This window comes from Aulonocara stuartgranti, assembly GCF_965226115.1.
Source record: "Aulonocara stuartgranti genome assembly, chromosome: 15".
Classification (NCBI taxonomy): Eukaryota; Metazoa; Chordata; class Actinopteri; order Cichliformes; family Cichlidae; genus Aulonocara; species Aulonocara stuartgranti.
In genome coordinates, this window is record NC_138951.1 from 34,576,187 (window position 1) to 34,596,703 (window position 20,517).

Sequence of the window (20,517 nt, forward strand, 5' to 3'; positions counted from 1 at the left end):
CACAGCCTCAGCATGTCTGTACTCTCTGCTCATATTGCCTTCATATTAAATCATTGTAACATTGCACACAAATCCTGCCTAACAAAAAAAGTCACTTCATTAGCATTCTAGTTCTTCATGTGAGTATACGGGCCAGAAGTAGGAGTGGCGTGGGCCGCAAGTGGCCCCCCGGGCCGCGAGTTCGACACCCCTGTTCTGCAGTATTGATCAGAATTTCATTAAACTTAAGAGAAAATGTAATACATTGTTTGAGAAAATGTATTTGGGTATAAAATTTTATTACAAGAGAAGATTAGGAAAATAGTGGGGCAGGCTTTAAAAAGCATTTGAACTATAACAAGAAGCCTCCGTGTCTCAATAACAAAGATGGTCCAAGGTACAAACCAGAATAGCAGCTTCAGACTCTTAAAGACTGTTAAGAACAGAGATACTAAGGCATATTTTGAAAAGTTACAATCACACACACATTCACACCATGCAAGTACGACTAAAAACAAAACGACGAGGCTCCTGTGTCTTTGAAAGCTCCTGTGTGTGTTGATTAGTGACTGGCTTCGTCATCACCTGAGGTCCTAGCTTAAGGATGAACCGCAGACAGGGCTGCTGGGTGCTTTCACAATGAGAGTCATTGAAATGTATTTCTCTTCTCTATAAAAGCTTATTCAGAAATGAGGGCAAAAAAGTAGAATAGTACAAAATCTGTGATCGCAGCAAAATGTAAAGAACACTTAACACACTTAAACATTAATGAAACATGAACGAGTTAAAGCAGACTAAGTCTTCTTCACCTCTCAGTCTCCAGCTGTGCTCTCTATGCTGTGCTACCAGCAGCCACCTCCATGTCTGAGGTCTGAAATGGGTTTATGGAGGTGGTCTCCATGGCCTGGTAAACGAGGAAGAGGAAAGTGGCCACGATGGCCAACAGGAAGAGCTTTATCCACAGAGACATGCTGCGCTGTGCTGCTTGGGTCTGCCCTGCAGGCGGGAGGCTGGAGGAGGTGGTTTTGGGTGGCAGGCTGGATACTCTGTTTACTGAGTAGCTCTGAGTGTAGGAGGAGATGCTGGTCTTGGTGGCTTTTGGAGAGAACAGGCTGTCATCACTCCACAGGTCACTGGATGTCACAGGGCGCCCTGCTGCTCCTCGGATGGGCCGGCGACAGGTGGCACTACAAGAGAAACATTTAAGATTTAATATTCACAGAGACCTCAGCTCGTCATGTAGAGCAGATAATGTACTGGACTTTCCACTGTTCTGAGTCTCGGTCAATCCAGTAACTGCTGTCAAAAAAAATCCTTGTTATGACAGCACTTACTGACCCTGGCCATGCCAAGTTAAAAGACACTGTAGAGACTTCTGCTCCACTTACAATGCCATGGACTAGTATTTGGCCCCTTCACACTTGTTAAAGTAGTAATTTTAATATCTTTTACTTTCGCTCTGGGGTTCATGTCCTGCTTTCTGTGGTGCCAACTTTAGAAGATCTCTGAATATTTATTTTACTGCTGACTAAACACATCAAACTTCATTTCCGGTAAGAAAAGAACAGCCGACTGCACTTACGTGATTCCCGCTGGACCGCTCCGGTCATTAAGAAAGAGCTCCTTCAGAACGTCTTTCTCGTCTACTTTTAGGGTTTGATCACTGGCTGCGATTTTCTCCACCTACACAGACAAGAGAAATCAAGGTTAAGCTGGGAAATGAACACACTGTTGGACAGTGTAGATGCACAGCCCATCGTGTCCTCCTCTGCCACTCACTTCTCCCCCTCGATGCCTCCCTTGGACATCGATCGCCTCATTTTGTGCCAACGAAGAAAAAAGCAACACCCTATCTGATGCTGCTGTCGCATACGGAGCACCACCCGCATTGCCTTACCCGGGACCTTTCAGTAAAACAAACATCTGGCTGAGTACCACGGGACTCTGGTCCCAAGTCCAAAACAGGCCAGCGAGTGTGCTCGTCTTCCCAGATAAACTGAGCTTTGCTTTATTCGTCCTTTTGTGGTTAAATCAATTCTTAATCTCTCAACTGTCTTGAGTTATCCAGAAATGTGACGATCCACAACACTTTCCGTGTCTCCCACTTCAAGCCGGTTCATTTCAGAGGGCTTGAGAAAGAAGACAACGTCACCTCTTTAGGTCTGTGAAGAAGTTTAAGTTCTCATCAAAGAGGCTGCTGGAGAGTCTCAGGCCTACAGCTGAACAGACAACATTGTATCCACACGATGGGTATAAAGGAGCTGTTATTAATTGACCTTTATAAACCCCGTTCATGCCTTTGCAAAGGTTTTAACTTTCTTTTAAATAAATCTCAGAAAGTCAGTTTGGTTTAGATATTCAAATGATTTTTCACAACATCTGCCACCCTCAGCCTGCTGCTGGCCTTCATCTGACAGAAAGTAAAGGACCTCAGTCTTTCTCGTAAAGGGTTCTGTGTTCTTAATGAAGTCCCGTTAATTTGTCAGTGGAACCCTTTGAAATTCAGATTATCTGGTAGCAGCATAAACCAGATTGACTTGAAGTTTGTCTTGAATTTTTTAAATTAAGAAAAGGAGATGGTGGTTTTATTACTTCAGCAGGAGGAAGTAAATTAAGTGAACTGCATATTGAAGACCACGCTATATTCATTAACTTCCCTTAATCTGATTACGGAGCAATGAGAGAACCTCCACAATATTCACAACTGTACTTACTGAAATCATGGCAACACTGGTAGAAATGAAATGGAAAAACACCTCAGCAGGTGCATGTGCAGTGCCTGAGCAGCAGGGGGTTCTGTTGCTACAACCAGCAGCACAGTATCAGATCACAGCACTCACATTACATAACTTCACACTGCTGTTATTTCTTCAAATGAGTCTGGCCATGTTGCTCTTTAAGCAGCTTTGACTGTACAGACAGAGTGGGGAGAGGGCTAAAAGTGGACTGCTTCAGGTGGCTCCAGTAAACAAGGACACAAACAGACAGATATCACAGGCACTGTGGAGAAATTAATCCACATCATGTGGTTTGAGTGTGACTAGAAGCAAGCTGATCCACTGAAGCAGTCTCACACTGAGCTTGAGTGAGTGCACTTGAGCTTCGAGGATGAAGAAGATACCATGCCGTGTCAGAGGAAACTGTGATTAAAGGCAGCTGCAGGGGTTCCACTATATTACACTTACTACATCTGCATGATACGTCACAATGATCTGCTTCTTGCTGCCACATACAGCTTTGATCGCCAAAATCCAAAAAGTCAGGTCATTGGAACCATTCCACTTTCACTGATAGAGGAGCAGGGAGTCCTGTTCCTGAAGCAAAGACTTGTGGGTCACTTCCACACTTGTACTTTAGTTTTTCTGGTGCAGTATAAATTTCATTTCATATTCACGTACGTCTTTTCATACATGAATAAGAGCTCTATGAGAATTTAGCAGGTAAATTTTCAGCAGTTTCTCATATGTAGCACAGAGCAAGAGATACAGAGCCTGGTTCATTACAGGCCTTTTAAAGGACGCATGATGTGGTCCCTCCGAACTCCACACACAATACCCGTGGCCTTGCTCTCGGCTAGAAGCCTAATAGTCAAGAAGAACAGAACCATTAAAAACATGAGAACCTCTCTGAACGCACTTTCCGCTACAGTGCATTGACGGCATACAAAGTAAACATGGGTAAGAGCAGATTACCGTTGGATGCTATCAAGTAACGGACACCTAAGAGCCTCTTTGGGACTCCCCTCACCGCTTAGCCCGTTTCTAGGTGTGACACAAACAGAGTTGCAGCTTTAAAGAGTGACCAGCAGTGGAATTATGAACGGTCCGTGTCAAGCTGCTGCCGTCACAGATGAGTGGAAGCCATCACAGGGGGTCCCGGTGAGTAAGCGACACGCAGCTCTACTAACACAGCAGCCGGGCACTGACACAGAGCACCAGACATCCCTTTGTTCTGCTGCCAGTGACGGACATTGAGCGGAAAGAGTGACAGGTCTGTTCTCTGTAAGTGCGGTGAACACTCGTCTTACCGCAGCGTGCTGGCTGCTGTGGCTGCGAGTGGACATGACCGTCTTCTCTCTGCTCCTCACTGTTCTCTCAACCACAGGAGCTGGTTCTGGTTCCTCCACAGGCTCTGGACCACCAGCTGCAATCACCTCTGGCAAAACGGACAGTCACACAAAACACTATTTAAAACATTTAATACCTTATTTATTCATTCATTTCCAATTTTTATTAATTATTGACACATTTAATTCATTATTTAATGATGCATCTCTTTAATTCATTTTGGCACTCCTGACCCTGCTGCTGTGTTCATGAATTAATTTTATTGGTCAGCCTCACCCATCAAAGTCAGGGGGCGGGGTTAACAAGACAGGTCAATCCTAGATAATCTGATTGCTTTGAACTGGTGGTAGAGATGTCGCTAGCTCTGCTGACAGAGTGTACCGAGCGCTCAGCCCTGGCGTTCCAGGTTAACTGTTTTTTACATTAACTGGTTAGATTTTGTTACATTGTCAAAAACATGTCCATTATGCTAGCAGTGTCCAAGAATTCTTTACCCCCTCCCCCCTGCAATGGCTCTGCGCCCATTGTTAGGGCATATAGTTCAGGTAGTAACTATATGCTATAAATCACATAGAGCTGGATCAGGTGACCCTAGGTCTAGGCTGCTGGGGGATTCCCATGATGCACTGAGTGTTTCTTCTTCAGTCCCATTTTTCATTATGTGTTCATACACCTTTCTACGATGAATCATTAGTTATTAACCTCTGGCTCTCTTATACAGCGTCTCTTTGTCCTGTCTTCCTCCCCTAACCCCAACTGGACGCAGAAGATTGCTGCTCCTCGCTGAGCCTGGTTCTGCTGGAGAGTTCTTCCTGTTAAAAGGCGGTGTGGCCTTTTCATTCTCGCCAAAGCGCTTGCTCACAGTGGGTCATATGATTGCTCTCATTTTCTCTGTATTACTGAAGGCTCTTTACCTTGCAATGCTGCAGCCTTGAGGTAACTGTTGTTGTGGTTAAAACTGAAATAAAACTGAATTGAATTAACAAATTGACAACAAATTTTTTTCTTTATCTTTGGAGTCTTGGGAAGCTCCAGAGTCTGGAATTTGCAGGCAATTTGGAGCTCCTTTAATATGGCTATGTGGATATGTAGAAATACAGTAGTGAATTTTCTCCCGTGTGATGAGCTGGCTCTGGTTGATGTGATGGAGGACCGTCTTAAAGGAGAGATGATGGACCTCCAGCACTGCAACCTTTTCCTCAAAACCTCCAAGATAGTGGCAGACAAAGGTCAGGAGCTGGAGCTGCACTGACCCCATGCTACAGAAAGATGTCTGAATACATGCCTCAGCAGATCATGTGTTACACAACATAAAGCCCCCTTGAGGTAACTGTTGTTGTGATTTGGTGCTATATAAATAAAACTAAATTGCACCTGCTGTCTTGGAACGTCTGCCCCCCTCCTCCTTTCACGTAATGGTACGATCCCAGTCTGTATTTGATTGTGATATGATTGTGCCCCTCAAAATAAAGCCCCCACCTCTGCCTCCATGATTTTTCAGCAGGGCTGAAGATTCAGCCCCCACGTACTAACAGGCCATCAATAAATGACATATGAAATTATCTTGCAGGCCGGATACAACTGTATCAGGACATACGTTTGACATCTGTTCTACACACAACATCCCCTTCATCAACACACGATATCACATTTCTCATATAGGTGATGAGGGAACATTTCAAATCCAAGCACTCATTAAAGTGCAGCAGCGCTGAATGAGCTGCACCGTGGGTCCTTCCTACCGTCCTCCCTGTCACTGTAGAGGTCAGACTCTGAGCCTACGAGCATCAGCTGTGGTGGCGGAGGCTGTGGAGGCCCTTCATCCAGCAACTTTTGTAGCTTCTTCTCATACAGCTTCCGGGTGGAGGCTGGGAGGACAAGACAAGGGTGATGTTGTAGCAGTGAAACCAACCTGGTTAATCCAGTAATGGGAGAAGTATCTGTCCCCTTCCTAATTTTTTCAAGTTTCACTACAGCTCATAGAATAAATGCTGTTTGCAGACAGTCAAGCAAACTATAAGCAATCTCAGCAACCTTGCTGACGACCAAAGCAACAACGTTTTTGGTGCAACACCCTCTTTGCAACCAATTTTCCCCTGGGACTGTCTGCATCTGTCATTTTACAAATGCGCAGTGAGTGCAGTCTCTGTGCCCACTACGGTGTCTGCAATGGTGAGCAGGATTACACTCACCCACAATTGGCCCCACGTCTAGTCCACGCTCGAGCAGTTCATCCCTCAGGCTCTTGTCACTCAGCGCAGTCACATCAAGCTCAGTCGGTCGAACCTTGTCTGTTTTCCTGGTGGCTTTCTGTGGAAAACAGCAGGGCAGCACACAAAACAAATGATCAGAGCCAGAACGGAGCCAGCGATAGATTTTTTTTAGCCTGAAGGCAAATAATCACAAAGTAATGACTGACAAGAGTCACCTAACACAGTTTCATTTTCAAAGAACCAGCACACACACTGCTAAGTTCACCAAGCCATCAAAAATTAAAAAAATAAAAAATAAATTAAAAAATACTTAGACGTTAAGCAACATTAAAAATGAATACTGAATTATATACTCAGTTGCAGTGCCAGCCTCACACAGACACACACACCTACAGCTGGAGTAGTTAGCGTGCATCATGTTAAACTTTAGGACTGTCAGAGGTCAGTAAAGCTGCTGATTCAACAACACTCAAATATTAAATTGTTACCATAAACATTAACACTAACCATTGACAATTCCGATGTTTCCATGTGTTTTTATGTATTCGTATTGGTTAACAGACTTCAGTGAACAGGATTTACAAAGGGGTTATACATACAATAAAGAAGTTACCCGTTTTGTAGGTACCTTTATGACTCTGTGTTACTGTACCAACATGATCCCTAATCCAACCAATCTGTTGTTGGTCACTTAAAATATCTTTGTACATCTATTGTTATATATGCTTCTTTCTCTCCCCGAAGCTGATTTTATGGTCAAAGGTAGCACCTCCTCTCTGCCTGCAGACAGCTCTGTGGTCAGATGGAGGCAGTGTACAGTCTGTGGGCCACTCTGCTTGTGTTGTTGGTAAGTGAAGTTCTAAACCTGACAGTGCTGAAGTGAAACTGTGTTAGAAACAAGGAAACATATCGCTGCAGTCACTGCCTGTGCTTTTAGTGCTGGATTTCTTTCTTTTTTTTGCAGTTCTCTCCCTCGTGCTGAACCCCACTATCGCTCCTTCTCTATTCTGGCCCAACATTTTGAGACAATTATGTCATCTGGTTCAGGTGATGTGTAGTCAGGATCTTGGAAGAGTGCACAGGAGTGCCTCTCAGATGGGTGAAAAGCCCTCTCCCCCCCTCTGTCACCCGGAATAGTGTAGCAGAAGGACTCTGCTCATAACATGGGAACTCATGTGAACGACAGAAGTCAAACTGCAGAAATTTTCCAGAGCAGAAAGGTGGTTACCACCTGTAACGTTCTGGATAACACTGCTGTCACTGCACATAAGCAAAGCCTTTTTCAAAAATCCAGGAGTAGTATGCAGGAAGATTCGTTATTTTATGAATACTTCATTCCTAAACCACCGTTGAGCAGATGTGAAAACTTACTCATGTACACAAACACGTTCTTTAATTTCCTGAAAGGAAGCTGCCAGGGGAAATATTTAGGGAGGAGAATGGGACCGTCTGAAGATGCTGGAGGCGCTTCATCATAGTCTGAAGTTTTACTTAGCGGCTGACAGGAAATTACTTGTGAGGCCAGCATAGTGGCATGATGCTGTGTCTCCTAATTAACAAAACTCTGCCTTGGAGCAAATCAAATAAGCGTACAGTAAATATGTTGCTGAATGCAGCAGCGACATCATACTTCTGAAGACTCAACAGGACAGCTGTCGATAGCTTGTTGGTGGACAGGAACCCTCAGCTTTCTTCTTAGCTAGGCGCTACATGGCTCCAAAGGAGCGTACATGTGTGTGTTGAATGCACAGCTATAAAAATGTGACTCCTGGTTACTGAAGTAGAATTTATGGTCAAGCAGAGCGACCACATTCGCTGTCCACTGTACTCCACGAACTGCCGTCTGTCTGCAGAGGGAGAGCAAAGCTCTAACATACAAAGAGCTGAAGTGAAACTCTGTATTAGAAACAATGACAATTGTGAAACAGCTGGATGTGAACCCAGCTGTTTCACAATCACAGCAGCAGCTCCAAAGACTGCAAGAGTGGAAGGAGGAGGAGGAGGAGGAGGAGGAGAAGTGCCTCTGCAGACCACACCCTGGCCTTTACAGCCATAACTGAACTAAAGAGCTCACAGCTCTGTGGAACAAACTCACTGTGGACTCTCAGACTCTTCACACTTTACAACAATCCATCCAAATCTCATTCAGACCAACATCTAATCTGAAAACATGAAGCTTTGCAGACTCGAAGAGTCACAGCGAGTATCCTCTTTCATGTCAGTCACTGAAAAATGTCAGGAATTCATTTTTGGGCACCTCCCTTTGCAGCCTGTAATCCCTCAGGTATGTGAGCAGCAGCTTTCACAAGATAAACGGCATCAACACTCTAGTGCCAAGACACCAACTATGCTGAGTCGGAGTTCTTCCTAGCAAAAGCATTTCCTCAATGTTCACAATGATAATGTAAGCAGCTGCAGGAAAACATCTGTCTGCTCCACCACCTAAACCATGAAACCGCACTAAACACTCACTGCAAGAGCCACAGCACATGGTGGCTCAGTTATAATAATGGATTGGATTTATATAGTGCTTTTCAAGGCACCCAAAGCGCTTTACAATGCCACTATTCATTCACTCTCACACATCACCTCTGCAATCATTATACTCTTATTGAAACATCAGGCCTTTGGACAACATGGAAATGTGTACTTTTTATAAAAACTACATACTAGTATCATCTAGTACTGCCTGTAGTTTTAAAGTGGGCACACATCCCACTCACTTTAAAAGTGGAAACGTGTAAGATGCACTGTTTCTGTTACAACCTGAACTGATCATCAATCTGCGTCACAGCCAAATTCAGCTATTTCATGAGAAACCCGCTAAAAAACAGGCTGGAGTGCCAGCCTCCCCAAGGGACAAAGCGGGAGGGCTGCTTCAGGAAGGATACCCTGCAGACTTCAACACCGCCTCCTGGTCTATAATAAAATGCTAAATAGTAGTGTCACTCCTGTTTTCAGACACTTTGCTCTGTCAGACCTGAACAGACATCAGTTCGAACACCTGCCAGTTTGTCCCATTTCCTCCTCAGCATCAGAACAAATCTCTTCCTGACTGAGTGCATGTCTGCCAGCTCCTCTAACCTCAAACTCTTTATCCCACCTACAAAAACGAGTAACCGCTGTGCACATGAGCGCGCTGATGCAGAGCTGAAAACTATCAAAAGGCTCTCGTTCCAGTTCAATGTAGTCGGCAGAAACCTTCATTCACAGATCTGTGTCTGTGTCTCTGTCTACATCTTTTCTGTATGTGCGCTAAAACTTTCTTCTGCGTCACGATGGAGAGTCCCCAGCTGCTGCGGGATTAGTAAGGATGGGGCTGGAACTGAAGCAAAGAAGGAAACTCTGTGGGGAGGTGAGACCTGTGAGACTGGTTTGTGGGAAGTGATCTGGATTTGCTCTGCGATTCATTCACGAGACTGCCTTATACTTTCAATCGGAATGACGTTTCCAGTTATGTCTGTGAGGAGAGAGCGCACGTTTCAATGTGAGCCGTGTCCGATGGATGTGTTCTGAACATCCGAAACTATGCTGCGAACATTTACAGTAGTTAACAGACGACGAGTTCAGAACGTGGATTTTGGTGGCTGAGTAATCCTGGTGGGTGTGGAAGTGTGCAAATGAGACGGGAGTGGGAGAGCACTTACTCTACCGGAGGAGCGGCTGGTGTCAGGCAGCGCGGGCGGAGGCAGCTCCTCGTCGCTGGAGAACGAGTCCGCAGCTGCAGCCGCGGGGCGTGTGCTTTGGCCGGCCAGCTTCGTAAGATACAGCTGCACGTACACGTCCTTCGTGGGGTTGCCGCTCGGGAGCTCCACGTTGTTGGCCAGCAGCTCGCTCTTTAGCTTCTCCTTGGTGAGCACAGAGGGGTCGCCCAGGTACTCCGGCATGTCGGCGAGAAGACGACCGGGCAACGGGTCAGCAAGTAACAGCTAGCAGAAAACAGCGGAGCCGCTGATGGCGGATCGGGCAACCAGCGCCGCCCACTGGACCGAACTGGCAGAGTAGTGTGTGCTTCAAAGAAGCACGTGGATATGAGCTGCTGTCTATCCTCTCGCTCCCTCCTCCTCTCGGGAGAAGGAAGGAATTAAAGTGGGAAGAAATGAGGAATGCTGCACGGTCCTGACCGGAAGTGGCAGTTGGTAAAGCCCACCTCCTTCCGCTACAAGCTGGGACTGATCAGAGCCAGAGGCTCAGTCACTGCGCAGAACTCATGCCCAGTGAAATCCAGCTCTTCATTCACAGACTGCTCACTGAGGAACTGGATACAGGAACACCATTAGATGTAATGTGATCATGTTAGACACGAAGATCCTTTTGGGTTCTGTCACTGAAAATTTGCTCAGATGTCACAGTTATGGATATTTGTGCTTTCTAGTTCACACCTGATGATCAGCTCTGTTGCAGAAGTCAGCCAGTGCTACATTATTTTATAGATTTAATTCTCTGAAACTGATGAACTATTGTTTACTCAATACAAAAAGTGTAGTTAGCAGAGAAACTCCCAGACCTTCCTCACCAGCAAACGTTATGGTTATGTTCTTTTCAGCATCTGGAGTGTGTATTTACAGTAAGCCTGCACATTTGGCAGGCGCGACGGTCAAGAAATAAAAGCTCAAAGTCCCTTTTTCTTTGTGCATTACTTTCAAATAAAAGTGTAATGCTCAGTTTATTTCATCACTGTGCACAAATGAAGACAGAAACCAAACAAGAAATAATCTCCTCTCCTTTGTCACAAAACAATATTAGCTTTGATTTGGACACTTTAGAACAACTTTAGATACTCAAGCAGAACACTGTAAAATACTCAAAGCAATGCTTCTTTAAGAAATGAAAGCCTCAGAACTTGAGCACTAACTCATTTATTCCTGTAACCATGAACAGAAAACAAGCCTTGGTCCAGCTCATCAAACACCTCAACACTGAAACCAAAACCGATGATGATGATGACGTCGTGCAGTTTGGGGTTGGCGGCTCTACATTAATAGAAGTTAGAGGACAGACAGAAGTGGGCTGATCAGAGAGAAAGCAGGCAGCAACGAGCTCACACTCACAGCTCTACTGCTTCACTCTGCAGCCCATGCTGTCCATGGACTGTCGGTGTGCAGGTGAGTGGACTGATGCTGTGACAGACAGGCCAGTCTTAGTGTCCACATCAGTTCTGATGGATGAAAATGCTCTGGACTTGGCTCCTTTCGTGGATCTCGTTGAGGCTCCAGAAGGCGACGCCCTCTCCTCAGGCTTTGATCTCAGGGGTGGAGGTGTACAGCTGCTCAGGGTTCTCACTCCCCAGGTCCTCTGAGAAGGAAGTGAAGAACAATGTGATACATGACAGTGTAATATCATCGTATGTGTGTGTACACACACACACACACACACACACACACACACACACACACACACACACACACACACACACACACACGTATATGTATAATCATACTATGTTCTGTAAATATACACATACACAAACATTTTACATGCTGCCACAGTTTAAACTCGAGTATTTTCCATGTGGTCATGACATGGTTTGAAAAATGTGCTACGCTGTGGTATAACATCATATGGATAGTTCACAGAGCTCTGAGGTCAGAACAGATGACTGGTCAGCAGCAGCACCGCCTCACAACCTTTGTCTCTTGTGCATATACAGTGCACAACACCACACAACTGAAACAGTGTTGCCAAAGACTGCTTTGTATTGCTCTAATCTTTATAAAAACTTTTTCATTCATTCGTTCAGCATTGCTGTCATTACAGTAACAGTGCAACAGTGTAACTGAATCCAGATGAAAGCATGAACACGTGTCATCAGTTCAGAGTTCAGACTTACCAGGAAGGACACACTTCCACAGGCCGTAGGTTTTTCCCACCGCTGTCTGCCACAGTCGGAGAGTGCCGTCCTCCGAGCCGCTCGCATACAGCTCCCCGTCAGGACTGAAGCGAACACAATGCACCGGACCAAAGTGCCCCTTGTAGGATTCTGCAGACACATGAGCAGCAGCACCATCAGTTTCCGATTGGTCTATGAAAACATAAAGGAGTAACTGACCAAAGAATCAGGGTTTAACCTTTTTTTTACATTTACAGATAAGTAAGTAGATCCTGTCATGAACTGAGCTGAGCTGGTCAAACAGCGAGTTTAAAAAAAAAACAAAAAAAAAAAACAACCCCCTCTCTCTCTAGTGACAGCAGAACAGAAACGTTGGGATATGTGAAACTGAAATGAAAACAGAAGCTCGTGAACCCAGATGTTTTTAAATTAGTCTCCTGCTCTAGCACGCTGGCAACACATGTTTTTCATTACGCTCATTTTGAATTTGATCTCAGCAACACATTGGCAGCAAAAGACTGGGGGAAGAAAAAAAACAAACAAAAAAAAGAATCAGCTCGTGGAATGTCCTGGTCAGGAACACGAGTGGGAATGAAAAGATCATTTCTGTTAGAGAGCCAGAGGTTCACATTCAGTAAAAACTGTATCGTGTACAGACTACGACAATCTGGTGACGTCTCTGCGTGCAAGGGACAAGGCCAGACATAAGTATTGGATAGCTGAGACATTCAGGGCTCAGCGGAAAAGTCAGCAGCTGCTCCCCTCAGCAGTTAAAAGAAGCGAGGATGGTGCACAGGGGGAAACACAGCCCTGTCCTCTCTTCCACAGTTGTGTGGCTGCCATCAAATTCAAAATGAACGGTTTGCTCAGTGCGATTATTCAATATGTTTCCTAGGTTCTGTTGTGAATAAAATACGAGTTTATGACTTGCATTTATTCTGTATTGACAGGTTCTGTTTCTAATTTCATTAAAGGAGTCAGACTGCTCCTCTTCATGATACAATGGAGCACTCTGCTGCTCACCCAGCTCTTCCTTAGTGCTGTAGTCAAACTTGTAGAGCTTGAAGTCATCACCACCGGCAACAAAGAAGTCCTTTTCTGGATGCAAGGAGGCTGAGTTGATAGGAGCTGGGGCCTCCACAGTCTTGATCAATTCCAAGCTTGATAATATTAATAAAAATAGAAACAAATTTAAATTATAAATGATGAATGCTTAATCAATAACAAAGTCAGTAATAAATCAGCATTAATAGAGGTGGTGGATGCCCTCTGTTTTATACACGTCACTCATTGACAATGAACGGGTGTGGCTGCAGGCTGACCTCAGAGCGTTGTAGAAAGCGATGGTCTTTCCATACGTGATCACAAGAATCTGTCCATCAGCTACGTACTCCATGCTGCTCACGGACGTGTCAAAGGTCAGTGTTTTCACCTCCTCCATGGAGCTCCTGTCCCACAGCCTACACACATGAACAGAGTGGTTGCTATGTCTACTGTCAGAAGTGAGAGGTAAGACGGGTGAGGGCGTGTGTCACAGTGCACTGACCGGATGGTTTTGTCGTCAGCAGCAGAGAGGATCTGCTGATCGTTGTTGCACCATAGAGCCTTTTTTATGGCCGACGTGTGGCCCGAAATTTCCTGTGGAGCTGACAGGGACACAGAAGCAACAGCCAGACACATTATACCACACCCAGAATCACTTCCTCCTGGTTTAGTGCCTCAGTAAACATCACATTGCAGGCTACCTCTACACCTGCTATAGCTCAACCTTTGACCTTCAGGGCATAAAATTTCATAACTGCATTTTCTTCTTTGGGGCATATCTAGGTTTTGACGTGTCCAGGATCTTTCTGTGAGGTTACAGTGAGCTGTGAACTGCTCCAAGCTGTGCTGACAGTAACCATCTGCTCACTGTAAACAAGTGATCGATAAAGGCAACTTCCTCCACCAGCACAGACGGCACCTTCTTCATGAGTTACCATAGTAACACCTGCTGCTGTGGAAGTTTTCACAATAAACTGTTACATTGTATATAATTATTTACACTTGATGAATTTGTCAGCTTCATCTCAAAAGAGTGATCATGCAGATCATTTTGTGATTTTACCAAGTCTTACTGTGTGTTCCAGCACAAACCAATGCTGCCGGCTGCTGTATAACCACCCACACAGCTCTGCAGTACATGCAGCAAGTGGCTAGTAATGGTCTAGCGACAGTACATATGGATATGTGGGAGCATGTACTGGTCATATGGTCCACACATACACGTGTGTGCATGAGCATGTCCACTTACCTGCTTCAGGGCTGCTCAGGTCATAGATACGCAGCAGTTTGTCGTTACCTCCAGTTAGCAGGCAGTTGCTGTCCTGTCAAAAAGAAGCACGTATTCATGGGAGGCTCTTCACTCCCACCCAACAAGCACAGAGAGTAAAGCTGGATTTATAATCCTGCACATGTGTCATTTTGCAAACAGTTTTCAGTTGTAAGAGGAGTGAGGGCGTGGGGGCTTGTCACTAGGGATGGGTATCGTTTAGGTTTTATCCGATACCGGTGCCAAATCGGTACTTTTGAAACGGTGCCGGTGCTCAAACGGTGCTCAAACCGGTGCTTAAAGAATGGAGAACACAAAATTGGTCCAAAAACCTCTCATGTTCAGCTGTTTTTTGTAAAAATATAACAATGTTAGCCTTTTCTGCAGCTATGGGGCATATATGGTATCACTCTTGGCTGGAAGCAGTGCTTAAACAATGGAAAAAACACAAACTTTGTCCTAAACCTCTCATGTTTAACTGTTTTCCACTTTTTCTTTGGTCATTTTAGCCTTTTTAGCCAGGGTGAAGGGAGTATCTGCCATCAAACAAGAAGACAGCAGCATGTAGCTATGATGATGTTTGCTAGTTCACCTTACATGCATTAATGTAATAACGTGGTTAGCCTACTCACGCAGAGAAGAACGGCTGCTGCTGCCATCATCATCCGTCATCATTTCTGCTACACTGGCAGGGCTAGGGGCCAGGACTCTCCTCTTCGTGTTTTTGGGGGATGTTGCATAACAGGCAACCCACCCGCAGTAGATGTGCTCGGTGTGAGGTCTCGCAGCAAGCTATCAAATACGGCGCATTTCTGGGCTTTTAAAAAAAAAAAACGCTATGCGTCGCCAGGTGTTTCATCGGATTTGAGGTGTTACCTCCCTTGACAGTATCACAGTATCAGCTTAAAGCACTTGTTGCAGGCTGCTGAGTTTGCATATTTTGCTGTGAAGTACAGCCAGACTTTTAACCGCTTCGCCTTGGACATTTTTAATCTGTAGCTCTGCTTTAACAGAACGTACGTACGTACCTGGCCCCGCCTACTATCCTCGGAAACGTAAAATGATTGGCTAGAATCTAAAGTGTATCACAGCTCAGGAAAAAAAAAAGCACCGAAATAAAGCACCGAAATGTGCGCTGCTTTTCGGTCTGGTTACTACCGTTTATGTCAGAACGACACCGGTACCCATCCCTACTTGTCACCCATGTGAGACATGCTACCGAATGTTGATTGGTTGATAAGTGAGCCGGAATAGAGCAGGAAGCTATAGCAGAGTTCAATGAGGACGAGGCAAAACGCAAAAAACAAGCTCAAAAAACAAAGCATGAAAAGCACAGGCAGTGACACATTTCATTGTTCCACAGAGCTGTGAGCGCTATAGTGCAGTTATGGCTGTAAAGGCCAGGGCGTGGTCTGCAGAGGCACTTTTCTCCTCCTCCTCCTCTCGCAGTCTTTGGAGCTGCTGCTGTGATTGTGAAACTGCTGAGATCCCACCGAGACTCAGACACAGGAGCTTGCCACTTCATGTGCCCTCCATATCTCTCACTTTGTCAACCAGTATCCAAACGTCATCATTGAATCCCTCTCATTTTCTGTGGGTTCTCTACCTTGTTTGTGTGTGTGTGTGTGTATTTGTATAATATTTATTTTTTCACTTTGAAAGTGAAGTTTTTGTGGGTAAACACTTGCTCTGAGTTCTTTAAGTGTGGTGCTTTATTCAAAATTCATGGTGCCCCAAATGTGTCCATCTGAGTACACTATTCTAGAGTTCACCAGGAGTGGGAGAACTTCTAAGTGATTCTTAAGGTGTTTTCACAGCTGTGCGCTTAGTTCATTTAAATCAACGTGATTCAACCCCGATCAGAACCAACTACCCAAACCTCTACATTACAAGCTTGAGCTAAAAAAAGGTTATGTAGCCATCTCCTGATGATTGCTCAATCATCCAGGTAAGAAAATCCCACAAACGTTTTCAGTGGGAGAAACGTTTTTTCAGACTGATGAACAGAATGCTTTGTATTCTGGGATGGAACAAGGTACTACAGATGTGCAAAGGTCTGTACGGGCTAGAAGCTACCTGTGAAATGAATGGAAATTCTCCAAGTTTTCCAATAATACACAACACAGCACTTTCTTCCATCCCAGACACATCTAGCCAATGAGCAGACTGAACATTCTCACGCGGTTTGTAGTGTTGCATTTTGGCTCGAAAAGCTACAAGTTTGCAAACTCATCAAACAATTCAGACCAGAGGAAACCAACTATAGGTGAGAAAACACCTCACGCACTACAATAGGTTATCCAGATAATCTGTTTGCTTTTGAAGGCAATACTGTAACATGCATCCGGTGAATCTTTGCAAACAGCATATTTAACTAATATTTATTACGAGGCACCGCGTGCCTGACATTGTAACTGGAGCTGAACACTGCTAAAGCTTTGGCCCTAGAATCACTACGGGCATGCAGGCTCAAATGTTTACTTAAACATTTGAGCTTAAATCTTAAATCTTTTACTAAATGGTGATTTGAACTTGAGCAGGCCAGGGCCTGTTAACTTCTGGTTAGTGATCAACATTGACAAAGAACTTGTTTCACAGCACTGACTGGACTAAAATGTTACCTTATCAACTATATTCTGTTCTTGGTGAAAGGTGTGCATCAATTTAAACCCACAAGTAGAGAAACACATACAGAAACACATGATGAAGTGCACTGACCTGAGTAAAGCTGACAGTTTTCACAATGTGTTTGTGTGCCAGAGACAGGACCTCATCTCCACTCACTGCATCCCACACCTTTCTGCAAAAGTCCACAAGGGAGCTGTTAACAGTGACCTCACACTGGGTGTGTGTGTGTGTGTGTGTGTCAGTGTAATATGTGTGAATGCAGAGGCTGCTTTATACAAGAGACAAAGTCAGAAGACACATATATGCAGAAAACTCATTCAAAGCTCAGTGTGCAAAACTGTTTCCTCTGTGACATACATGTGATAGAACAAGTCAGAGCCTCGTCTTACAAATCAGTGAGAATGACGGGTACATCAATATATTGGCTTATAACAGACTCTTGGAAAATAAGAACATTTAGCGGGACTAAAGATTTAGCTGTTGTGTCACTGAATTGTCCTTGCTTTGCTGGAACAAAGGGATAGATAAGAATGAAATAATAGGCGCAGCAAGATATTCTATTGTCCACAGAGTTCAGCTCATGATCACACTAATAAAAATGGCTTTACTTTATTCAGTGTAAAGCTTTTTCTTAGAAGGATGCTGGGAAAGCAAGGGTCACCATGGTGACCATGTCTATCACAAAGGCATGTGGGCTACGTCACTGCTATAGCCAAGCTAGAAAGGTCCCTGAAGCTTGTACTAGCACTCACATCTAAGTGATCGATTTTCAATACCATAGCATGAAGCAAAACAGCCGTTTAAGGTTATCTTGAAATGAAATGAGACCAGATCACACATGAACTGAGGTTTCAGAGTACATACAACAATACAACACTGCCAATGGATGCATGACAGATTATCCACAGAGAGGAGCACTGAGGATAACTGCCTCTTTCAGGCTAGTTTAGTCTGAGTGTGTGAACTCACGCTGTGAAGTCGGCAGCAGCAGTCGCTGCTTTGGTGGCGTCTGTGTTTAGAGTGGCTCCCCAGACAGCGCCCTTGTGACCCAGAAACGTTCCTATCCAGTCCCCTGTGTCTCCCTGGCGCAACATGGGCTTGCCATCTGATGGAGAGAAGCAGAGAGGATGTGAGCATCACAGTGTAACGGCAGGGGGCAGTAAGGATAATCCACAGGTGTCTGCTAGGTCCTGCTGACCGTGCGACAAGCAGGGGTCACTGACTTCTAGGGTGACATTTGGTTGTTGCTAGGTAAAATTGGTTGTAAAGAGTTGGTACTGCATTGAAAACCTCCTTGCGGTTGCTCTTTTTGCTAGCAGACTGCCACGTCACAGTTTGTATGGAACATGCAGACTTGTCTGCAAGCACTTGCCAATTAGTTGCTAAGTGGTAGTGAAAGTTAAGAGTGCAGTGCAAACAAAAAGCAAAAGCTGCATCTTTTGCAATGTGTTGGTTTAACCCCGGAACAGTTAGGCACAACCTTGACACTGAAGGCACACTTTCACTGTTCAGAAAATGTTTGCCTTCAGTTGTAACAGCTTCACTACTGCTCACTTCAATACTGATTAGTTGGTGAGTCAGCATCCTCCATGCAAGCTATTAATAAATGACTCTTCCTAAAAGAAAGAAAAGGAAAAAAATGAACTTAACCTAGTGAATCTAGGAATAGGAACACTGTTTGCTCTCAAACACCATCTTTCTCAGGGCTGTTTAGTTGCAGATCTGTAGCAACTCAGTGACATGAATACCATCTGACAGCCCAGAGACGATCATTATCTGATCATGGACTTTAGGACATGATCAGATAATGATAAACAGGATGTAATCTTTTCTATACTTTTTCAACAAAGTTGTACAATTCGAGATCAAACTTTAGGAGGAAGGTAAACCATCAGTAGTTAAGCTAGCCGCATGTGCCTCTCTCTCTCTCTCAGGCTCACACACACATGCGCCCCCGAGCGCACACAGACACACTTAATGACACCAGAAAACAATACAAAGACACAAAGTCAATCAATGGAAGAACATCATGTTTTATAAAGGGCTCATTTTAAAGCCCAACCCGCAACAGACCACGTCCAGAAGTAACACCAGATTCTCACAGGCTACTTTATGTTCATAGTCCTGCCAACACCTCTCACCCTTGCAGGCGCTGATGAGGAAGTATCCATAAGGAGTAATTCCACTGAAGGCCAGGTCCACCACAGGCCGGGTGTGACCGGAGCAGGTGAGGGGAGTCTGTCTCATCGCCATGGTCCTCCGGCCGGCCGGGAGACGGTTTGCACTGATAGAGGAGACGGTTGGATGCTAGCGGCTAGCTAGCAAGCTAGGAAAACTAGCGGAGTAGAAGGAAAACAAGATAACAAGCTAGCTTTGTAGGTTATGTTCCGTTGGATAGCAGTTAGCTGCTGCTCACACTGTGAATCAGAAAGAATAAACTGTAGGTCTGTCGTACAGCTCTACCTTCCAGCGAAGGAACGGCTACCGTGCTAATAGCTACAACATTGCAACTAACTAGCAACGTGCGACACGGCCAAACAACCATAGAGACGACGATGTTGCCGGTGTGTTACGCCAGTTCCGCTAATCATGACGATAACACTTCCGATGCCTTTCATAGTAAAAGTGTCATCGCTTCTAACGGACATTGATACTTTTAAAATTTTGATTGAACAAATATTGAATAAAGGCTTCTTCAGCAGTGCTGAGAGAAATGTTGATATCGATCTGTTATCAAGTAAAAACGGACAGTAATGTCCATACCAATACCTTTCACCCATAAAGGAGGCTTATGTGGGGGAGAGCAGTGTGTCATTATTTATTAGATGTATAATTATTTAATGGCGCTTCTATAGTTGAAATGTTCTATAAATATCTATCGTTATTATCAATACCTGGGTTGATCTACCCACCACTATTCTTCATGAGCTACCTGTCAGCTCGTTTTCGTTTTCAGACTTTAACTCAGACTTTTCATCGTGTAAAAGACACAGTTAAACGTTGTGACATGGAAGGCATCAAAGCTACTTTGTAAACAGGACTTATACTAATATTTCAAACAGAGATTGATTGTTTATTTGTATTACTTATGTATGTAATATTATCACAGCACGGAGTGTCAGTGTTACTTGGATGAGCGCACTTCAAGAGCCCGTGAAAGCTCTAAGGCTGTAAAAGACGTGCAGCTGTATGCGAATGCTTTCTAGTTTTTAGTGTTGAGGTACCGGCAGATCTCACACCAGGAATAAAACTATTAAAACTCTTTGTTTCGTTCGCCCCCATAAAACAGAAAGAATGTATTTATACTCTTACCTCCAGAGGGCGCTGAGTGCATGGATGTAAACGCTCAGTGTGCAGCAGGATGACAGGGAGAGAGGAAGGTGCCTTGCTTCACGGCTGCAGGCAGAGATGGCGTCCCGCTGCCGGTGAATAAGCAGAAAAACCAATCAGAGGGAGGAGAGAGAGGACGCATCTTTCCGAGCATCGCTG

At 44.6% G+C, this 20,517-nt stretch overlaps 2 protein-coding genes across 5 annotated transcripts; both read right to left on the bottom strand.

Moving 5' to 3' along the window:
* Positions 1-261: 261 nt before the first annotated feature.
* On the bottom strand, positions 262-10,776 carry tmpoa (thymopoietin a). 2 transcript variants are annotated; one of them, XM_082504791.1, is made up of 6 exons: positions 9,907-10,776; positions 6,239-6,356; positions 5,789-5,914; positions 4,007-4,134; positions 1,562-1,662; positions 262-1,166 (listed from the first exon to the last, which is right to left on the bottom strand). In XM_082504791.1, the coding sequence occupies exons 1-6, from the start codon at positions 10,144-10,146 to the stop codon at positions 812-814; spliced, it is 1,068 nt and encodes a 355-aa protein (XP_082360917.1). In that variant the 5' UTR covers positions 10,147-10,776; the 3' UTR covers positions 262-811. The 2 variants fall into 2 exon arrangements, with proteins under 2 accessions (XP_082360917.1, XP_082360918.1); XM_082504792.1 differs by lacking the exon at positions 5,789-5,914.
* A 105-nt stretch (positions 10,777-10,881) lies between these two features.
* strap (serine/threonine kinase receptor associated protein) lies at positions 10,882-20,448 on the bottom strand. 3 transcript variants are annotated; one of them, XM_082504794.1, is made up of 10 exons: positions 20,341-20,448; positions 19,170-19,363; positions 17,998-18,133; positions 17,119-17,200; positions 14,383-14,455; positions 13,636-13,735; positions 13,412-13,549; positions 13,113-13,249; positions 12,090-12,281; positions 10,882-11,554 (listed from the first exon to the last, which is right to left on the bottom strand). In XM_082504794.1, the coding sequence occupies exons 2-10, from the start codon at positions 19,279-19,281 to the stop codon at positions 11,493-11,495; spliced, it is 1,032 nt and encodes a 343-aa protein (XP_082360920.1). In that variant the 5' UTR covers positions 19,282-19,363; positions 20,341-20,448; the 3' UTR covers positions 10,882-11,492. The 3 variants fall into 3 exon arrangements, with proteins under 3 accessions (XP_082360920.1, XP_082360919.1, XP_082360921.1); XM_082504793.1 differs by lacking the exon at positions 20,341-20,448 and adding an exon at positions 19,492-19,629; XM_082504795.1 differs by lacking the exon at positions 20,341-20,448 and having other exon boundaries at positions 12,090-12,239; positions 19,170-19,627.
* Between the last annotated feature and the right edge of the window lie 69 nt (positions 20,449-20,517).